The 8,987-nt window shown below is 31.8% G+C and overlaps 1 protein-coding gene across 1 annotated transcript; it reads left to right on the top strand.

The window, feature by feature from the left end:
* Positions 1–216: 216 nt before the first annotated feature.
* LOC149541930 (protein NRT1/ PTR FAMILY 4.5-like) lies at positions 217–7,324 on the top strand. Its single transcript, XM_089796991.1, has 6 exons — positions 217–746; positions 874–982; positions 1,097–1,314; positions 3,998–4,438; positions 4,618–4,742; positions 6,294–7,324. Exons 1-6 carry the CDS (start codon positions 744–746, stop codon positions 7,162–7,164), a joined length of 1,767 nt encoding a protein of 588 aa, XP_089653117.1. The 5' UTR covers positions 217–743; the 3' UTR covers positions 7,165–7,324.
* Positions 7,325–8,987: the final 1,663 nt, after the last annotated feature.

Here is an 8,987-nt window from a genome sequence, read left to right as displayed (position 1 = left end):
TAAAACAATTGAAATCATCGAATAATCCATCACAATCATTCGAATAGCATTTCGAGTGCACCAACCCAACTTAGACGGTCACGATAGAATAGGAGAGATAATCCGACGGCCTTCGTATTATCTTCTTTCTTTATTTGTTAATGTACTTTTCACTCATCTATCCCACCTACTCCCGTTTATTTTTAAAACAATAAAAAGGTTTCTCCATTTCAACCTACACACCTACCGAATTCGTTGTTTTGTTCAAGAGAAAAAGTCCATATTGTCGTTGCCCTGCTCCAACAATTCTTGAATCGATTCCCTGTTTAAAATATTATTACCATTTCGATTGATAATCGAAAATTGATTCAATTCAAAGCTTTCAACTCCGTTTCAAATGATTGATTGATGAGCTCATACAAGAATTCTGTAGCAGTTGGTGAAAAATTAATTGTTTAAAAAAGGTAATCGTATGGAACTGGAATGGAGGATTAACGGATATCAAAAATGCTGTTTTTGACAGTGATTTGAATCTAGTTGAACCTAACAAAATACTAACTCGGAAATACAAATATTTGAATGAAGCTGGTCAATGGAGGCCGCTGATTGCTGTAAACGTCATATCATAGGGCCTGCACTCAAATTATTCAAATAAAAAAGAGAAATTGTAGGTGAAAGTTGTTTTTCTCTATAAAGCGTCGAAAAAATTGAGCAAAATTTCAGAAAAGAGGCAAAGTGCATCGATATTTGCATCTGCAAATCCGATGGTAAAAGTTTACGAAACTGCTTTGGATTTATTGTTCTACTATTCTCAGTTCGATAAATTTAAGTCTTTAGGTTTTATGTTATTGTACAAGAAGTGAGAATTTTAACTGAAACTTTGAAATTTTGCAGGGCAAGCAAAATGAATCCGAGGATACTGAGTTGGAAACATTTGCAGACTGGAAAGGAAGACCTTTGAGCAAAGATCACTATGGTGAAATCGCCGCATTGTTTATTTATGGTATGATATCAATTTAGCATTCTTCAAAAACTCTTGGAAATATAAGTTTGGAATGGAGAAGCTGATTTGGTTTTCTGTACATGATCTCGAATAATTTACATATTTTCGTTGCAGCAACGCAGTTCTTCGATAGCGTGGCTTTCCTACCAATACTTGTAAACCTTGTGACATATTTCAATGAGGTTATGCATTTGGAAATCGCGGAATCAGCCACTACACTCACGAATTTCGTCGGCACTACATTTCTGGTGGCGCTGCTCGGAGGACTGATTTCTGACTCTTATGTTGACAGATTCAAGATGAGCTTTTCTTCTGCTTGTATAGAGCTTGCCGTAAGTTCACCAATCAACTACTCGAACTTCTCTCTGCTTGTGTAATGTAACTAGATCGCAGTATAAATTTGCATTTTTTCTGTTATCTTCACACTTTGAACAAACAGGGATATAATAATTCATGCATTGTTAGAGTTGTGTTTTTTCTTTAATTTTGTAGTACAACGTTCCAAAATCGCTAGTTGCATTAAAGATCAAATTCTGAACTGATAAATTACAGATCTGTTTTCGTTTTCTTAAATCTTTGAAACAGTAAAATGATTTTCTATAATTTAAGAAAGAAAATGTGAAAAGCTGGTAGTTGATCTTCCAAGCTTTGCTTTCTCTTGATCTCAAGCTAAAGATCTCTCTAATTTACCAAAATTATCAATTTAAATCTACTTATAAGCAAGTAAAATCTTGAATTATCTTTATTAATTCTTTATTTACCAAATTATCCAGAAAAGTTTTCAGCCATCGCAATCGGAGGAAGCTGGAATAATTTTTCATGTATTATTTATTTATTTCAGTTGTGCTACATGCTCCAGCCTTTCTTACACAACAATTTAGCCAACTGTCTTGGCAGGTTCCTTCTGGAGTTCTGTCTTCTTAACTATTTTCAATTTGACCCATTTTTCCTCGATCTGGTTGACAGAAAGCAACTAAATAAGGAGAGTTGGCTATCCATATTTTCCAATATTTCTAATTATTCATTTATGAATTGCAGGAAATCCAATAAGTTTAATTGATTGACATTTACTGTTTTGTTTATTAGTTATAATAGTTAATTGGTCCTCTAATTTTATATTCTATCGAGAAGAGAGGGTTTCAAATATTTTTATGTCATTTAGTGTTTTATATGTATATTTGATAGTGTTTATTGATTAATTGAAAATAAAAAATATATTTGACTTTTTTTTTTATCTCTGTGTAAAAATAAAGAAAGGCCTTATTCTTATACATATAGAATAAAAATAATAGATTGATAGAACTCAGCCCCTAAACTAAATAGAAATTGTACAAGATTCTTATTATAAAATTGTAATTTATTTTCACATAAAAATTAATATTAAGTTTTTATTTTCTCAAAGTCGTTACAAATCACAATAATTTATGTTGCTCAGAAAATTGTTCCAACTATTGAATATTAGTGATCGTAAAATGTCCTTATTTTCTACAAATCAAGATGCCCCGCCAATGTTAATCAGTTGAATATGTTTTGGAATCTACAACTGTAGATTCCTTGAACAATTAAAGTTGTTTATCGAAATTTAAAATATCTTTCGCTTATTTGAAATGAAGAACGTGCAGCCTCAAGTGGGCCACGTTCAAAAACAAATTGAACCACGTTCAACAGTATATTGATATTGAAGTAAACACCGCTCTGGTCAGTAGGCCCTACATTAACCTAAATAGTTAACTAGTCAGTCATACAAAGGGTGAAGTAGTACTGGTAAAAGGTGGCAATTCTTATTTAATAGTGGTTTGTGGAATTTTAAAAACTGGGATTTCTACAAATTTTGGTTTAGCCAAATCAAGATTTTGCAAATCTTCATTCTGATTTTTAAAATTTTACTTAAACCATTTGTTTCACTAGGAAGATGGATGTTAAGACACATTTTTATGCATAAGATTGGAGTTGAAGGCAAATTTCAAAAAGTAGTCCAATCTATTGTTTTTACACTCTTAAAAAACATAACCTGGTTTTGATTTTAAATTCCTACTTGCAAACACAAAAAAATTCCAAATTTTGAAAAAGCCAATTCCCCTTTGAACTATATTTTGATCTTATGGGTTGGCTAAAATAGTAATTTTTTTTTTTTAACAAATATACTTAAAATGCATTTTAGTAGTTGGATAGATTCTTTAGGAAAAACAGGGGAAAAAAATATGTAGTAGTTCAACTTGTCAATAATTGTTATAGCCTTATTAGTTTAATGTTTAATATATTCTCCAATATTGTATTAATATTTGTTGTGACTTTAAAGTTGTTAGAGTTGGTGATAACTATTAATGATTAAATGAGATGTATTTCTTAGATTTAAAAAGCAACTAATGACTTAGTGCACAAGTGGCTCACTTTTTTTCTTAACCTTTTTGGATATTTGAAGGGAAAATATAGTGATGTGACATCATATTTGACTATTGGAAGTGAGCCCTTAGCTACGGCTTGGCACACCCGGACCATTGACTAATAGTGGCTAAGAGTGGTGGCTGATAGCCTAAGCACAATGCATAACAATGGCCCCCAGCTATTGGCTAAGAGTGACTGGGCCCACTCTTAGCCACTATTAGTCAATGGTTCTAGTGTGCCCATTAAGCCTGGCCAAACCTTAGTTGTAAACATGAAACTTGTCAAGAAATTTAATCTTAAGAAATGGTAGATTATTTTGAAACATTTATATAAGATTTTTTAAGTCTGAAATTAAGGTGCTCAACTACCATGTAAAATTTGGTAGAAACCATCTATCTTGTGAATGATAGATTATTACACTATAATAAATAGATAGAAAGGTGATCTCTCTTACAAGCAATAAGATTTTGTATAATTCAATTGATCTTAAATGAATATTATACTCTTAAAAGAGAGGTCAAATGTTCATAAAATAATTGTGTATACATCTCATACTTTAAATATAGACAAGCACGTTTTGTCTGTCTCTGAAGAATTTATTTTTAAGTATTTGTTAATGTGAATGTGTAGGGATACATTATATTATTAGTACAAGCACACTATGAATCATTAAAGCCCACCACATGCAACTCACTGGATCCCAATTCTACATGTACAAAAGTGGGCGGAGCCAAAGCTGTGATGTTATTTGCTGGGTTGTATTTGATTGCTGTTGGAAATGGATGCCTCAAGGGTGCTCTGCTTCCATTTGGAGCTGATCAGTTCAATGAAAATGATCCCAAAGACAGGAGAAAAATATCCACCTATTTCAACACGTATTTCTTCAGCAACAACGTGGGAGCTGCCATTGGAGTAACAGTTGTAGTATGGGTGATGAACAACAAAGGTTGGGATATAGGTTTTGGCTGCTGTGTGGCGATGGTCTTCACTGCAATCATAAGCTTTCTCACTGGTGCCACAACTTATCGTAACAGAGTTCCTGGAGGAAGTCCTCTTACCCGCATTGTGCAGGTTTGTTTACATTCTATACAACTTAATTAAATCAAGTTCTTAACAAATCCTATAGATTTAAGTTTAAATACTCTATCATAAGCCAAGAGATATGAAGATCAGGCAATTTAACTCTGTATTCAGTAGAAGTGATTTTATTGTGTGTAAAGATTCAATATTGTTGTGTCCTTATAATGCAGGTGTTTGTAGCAGCTGCCTACAATAGAAAACTCGTGCTGCCGGAGAATCCAAATGATCTACATGAGGTGGCTGACAAGGAAGCTAATGTACACACTCAAAAGCTTCCAACTACAAACCAATTCAAGTATGTTATTTTCCAGATTCCGTTGAATTCCTATCAATCGTTGCTTTCTCCAATGAACTAGCTCTCATTTTTGACACATTAAATTTTATAGGACACTTTAAATTTTAACTTGGTCAGAAGTTTTTAAAAACAGGGTTCAATAAATAAAAATTGTTTTTTAAATAAGAGCTCTTATAATAATTATAAGAGGTATAATAGAGGTAAAAGATGAACGCATAACAAAATAGAGAATTATTATTTTTTTAATTTAATTAGAGCTTAGAGTGTGGACTTTAGGTCTTATCCTGTAGAAGTGGTAGGATTGATAAAATAAACAATAAAACATTTTTCTGGATCAAATCAAAACTTAGTGTGTACTCTTTAAAACAGATTTTTCCATTTTTAAATAACAAATTCAAATTTCTAACTTTTTGATATCAAATTGAAATATTAAACATTCATGTGTCCCACATATCTCGCAGTTTCTATCAACTGATGTAATCTATTATTCTTTAGAATTGAAAAATACCAATCGCCATGTCTTATCAAGAGCTAACAGCTTATAATTTTAAAATTGTATTTTTTTTCTAATTTTTCATGTGAGTTTTTTTCTTCATATTTCAAATCATTATATGTTTTATATGATAAAGTGGAGAATTATGAAATTTAGTTGTTACAAAATTAGATCTGGAATTTAAAGAAATTTACATTCAATAATTTAAAGTTTAAATTTGTCACTTTTTATGAATTTAATCTTTTTTTATAACTTTAAAAGATAAAATGTTCATATAATTAATTTCCCAAATTTCTATAGTTATATCTATTGTAATTAATTTCTGAAAAAAAGTTACATATCAATAGTTTAGATCACAAAATTCTAAATTTAATCTATGAATTCAATTTAGTTTTTGAATTCAATCGTATACATCAACATTATATATTTAATTGACAAATTTATGGTTAATAGTGCATTTTGGTAGTTGGATAGATTCATCAGGGAAATTAAAGGGAAAGCATCTACTAGTTGAGTCTACCAATAGTTGTTATATTATTTTATTAGTTTAATGTCTAATATTTTTTTAGCAATATTGCATCAATAATAGTAATGACTTTGAAGTGGGACAATAATTACTAATGATTGAATGAAATGTATTTCTTAGACTCAATAAGCATCAATTGTGTGATGTCACATGAGCACACCAACATAATATAACTTTGTACACAAGAGGGTCTCACTTATTATATCTTAAAGTTTAAATCAGTCAAATCTTCATGAAAGAATTCAACAATTCTATATAATTTAACAAATAAAATCTAATATTCTGTTAATGGTGTCTAGTATTCTGATTTAAAATCTAATGTTCTATTATTGATGTCTCTAGTGTTTTAAATAAAAAACAAATAAAATCTAAATTTAATAACTTCTGATAGTCTGTGTTGATTGTAATAAATTTATTGTCAAAAAAAGTAGAGGAAAAAAATTATGCATTATATAAATATTTAATTGAAAAAAAACTCTATTGTAGATTTTCATTTCTAACAGCCATTGCTCTTATTTGAAAAACCCAACAGATTCTTGGACAAAGCAGCAATACCAACAGAACCATCATCCTCCATTAATGAGACAATGGAGCCCAGCAAGTGGCGTCTATGCACTGTAACCCAAGTAGAAGAAACCAAAGCCATACTCCGAATGTTACCAATATTTGGATGCACAATAATGCTAAGCACAGGCCTGGCACAACTCCAGACATTTTCTGTCTCTCAAGGTCTGACAATGGACAGAAGTATGGGAAAACACTTCAACATCCCAGCAGCTTCACTCCCATTCATCCCCTTCGTATTCCTCATCCTCATCATCCCCATCTACGACAAAATCTTCGTTCCCTTTGCAAGAAAACTGACTGGCCACGAAGCGGGCATTACTCACCTCCAAAGAATAGGAGTCGGATTAGTACTATCCACCATATCCATGACAATCGCTGCTCTGGTCGAAGTGAAGAGAAAAAATGTGGCGAGAGAGAATGGAATGGTGGATTCAATACCATTGTTCATGCCGCCCATTCCGATCAGTGTGTTTTGGCTTGGATTCCAATACTTTGTTTTTGGAATTGCTGATCTGTTCACCTTGGTGGGTACGATGGAGTTTTTCTACAGTGAAGCCCCTGAAGGAATGAGGTCCATGGCCACTGCGTTTTCCTATACTTCTCTTTCGCTGGGGTATTTCTTCAGCAGCGTTTTGGTTAATATTGTGAATGCTACCACTCGGAATGTTACGGAAAGCAGAGGTTGGCTTCATGGGAACAATCTGAACCGCAACCATCTTAATCTGTTTTACTGGTTGCTTGCTTTCCTCAATGTACTCAACTTTGTTAACTACCTCATCTGGTCCAGTTGGTACAAATACAAGCCTGTTGTTGTTGGGGAAACAGGCAACAAATGAGCTTATTAATTCCACATTAAATCAATATCACTATTTATTTTTCTTGGTGGGATTCAATGTTTTCTCACCTGCCCACACCTCTGAATTTTGTATTTATGGGGATGCAAACTTGTATGATTAATAAGCCTTTACAGATCATGGCTTTAAAGCATTATCTTCACAGCGGCTTTACATTGTCCTTATCTAATATTAGCAATAGCAGTGGGTGCTCGATCTATTGAAGATCAGTTTTGAAGAAATATATAAAGAAAAAAGGATTATATATATAAAGAATACAACTATGGGAATAGGAATAGTTATTCTAAAATAGAAAACAGGGATACATATTCCTCTGCTCTGTTTGCTCCTGCTAGAATTTGATGGAGAATTCGCGGACCCAAAAATTTATGTTTTCTAAAATAAATAAAACTGGAATAGGAATACATATTTCAATTCCACCTATTTAGATGGGATTGCAAATGCTCCTTTTTGGGTCAAAATTGGAATATATGTATTCCTATTGCCAATTCCGATTTGGTGCACTCAAACATAGAATTCAAAATTTTAAGAATTTAGATATGCCTATTCCACTCGTATTTCCGTTGCCAAACAGGACAAGTTCTTAAGTATATTTGTTTATTTGTCTTTATTATCTAATTTACAATTATAAGAAATATAGACAAAAGTATGTCTACATCTCTTCTCACATCTCTTTAAATCTTACTTAGTACACACGAAGGTGCAATTGCTAATTTAAATATTTTTTTCTTATTTAATTATTTTCATATTATAAATTGTTTAGAACAATGAATAGAATTCTTGGATGGTTGACTTTTTTTTTTAGGAATATAAATGAATTAGTAAGTATGTATATCTATTTGAACAACACATTGCCTTGAACATTTCTCTTCCAAATAATTATTACTACACAAGATAGTGTGCAAAGCACTCTATTGTGTGGAGTCAATTTGCATTACAATCAAGTTTTGAATTCAATTAAAATTATAATGTTTGTAAGTTGGTTTAACAAATATAGAAAAGGAATTTCAATGGTCATGATACAAACTTCTAAAAATCTAGTCAATTAATTTAGTTTGCAGCCCCATTTGATGCTAAGTTTGAGACTTAATTTCATGCAAGCCAAAAGCTTCAAATAAATTTCTTTACAAGGAAAGCATTAGAAAAAAAATTCCTCAAATCATACACAATCTCTAAAAATATTACAATAAAGAGGAGTGCATAATTTGATTACCAAATTTGCGGGAACCAAAGACTTCAAAAGATCAAGAATCACTTTGCATTTTTGTTTAGTTTGAAATGGTTTTTAATGTAAAACCAATCTTCCCAATTCGAGGATAATCTTGCGTGTGTTGGAACAAATGGAGCTTCAATAATGCAAGGCCATAGGAATAGTATTTGCACAAAGATAAAAAGCTTTTTGTGTACCTTACGTTGTTAACATTCACAATATGGCCCACAAAATGAATCTAGCTTTTGGAAATGTCTGAAAATATCCTCAAGTAAACAAAATTAAAGTTTTACTCAAAGAGATCTACCAACACTTATGTCAAAATCTGAAATGACTTGGGGAATTTGAACACTTTTTCATAGGACTAACTGATGGGAACAAGTTTCTTAAGAATAATGATACTAGATGGCTCTTTAGATGGACCAGTGCATCAAGTTCTTTCTGAATATATATTGTTGTTTGATCTAATGAACTCAAGTCATAACAAGGATGGCATACCAAAATTTTTGGAGATACTCTGAATGTTAATTATTGTAGGGACATTCTTCATGTTAGTAGGTCTTCTGAAATGTTCCTTTTCTGATTTTATATGATA

The sequence above is a fragment of the Cupressus sempervirens genome, chromosome 8 (genome assembly GCF_028749045.1).
Source record: "Cupressus sempervirens isolate cs-2001-9-10 chromosome 8, ASM2874904v1, whole genome shotgun sequence".
NCBI classification, from domain to species: domain Eukaryota; kingdom Viridiplantae; phylum Streptophyta; class Pinopsida; order Cupressales; family Cupressaceae; genus Cupressus; species Cupressus sempervirens.
Note: the sequence above shows the minus strand (reverse complement) of the source record. Positions and strands in the feature narration are given on the sequence as shown.

Bases quoted from the DNA above. Each gene is read 5' to 3' on its own strand.
- LOC149541930 (XM_089796991.1), top strand. The intron at 1,315-3,997 runs GTAAGTTCACCA...GTGAATGTGTAG, and splicing joins CTGCTTGTATAGAGCTTGCC to GGATACATTATATTATTAGT. The intron at 4,439-4,617 runs GTTTGTTTACAT...CTTATAATGCAG, and splicing joins CTCTTACCCGCATTGTGCAG to GTGTTTGTAGCAGCTGCCTA.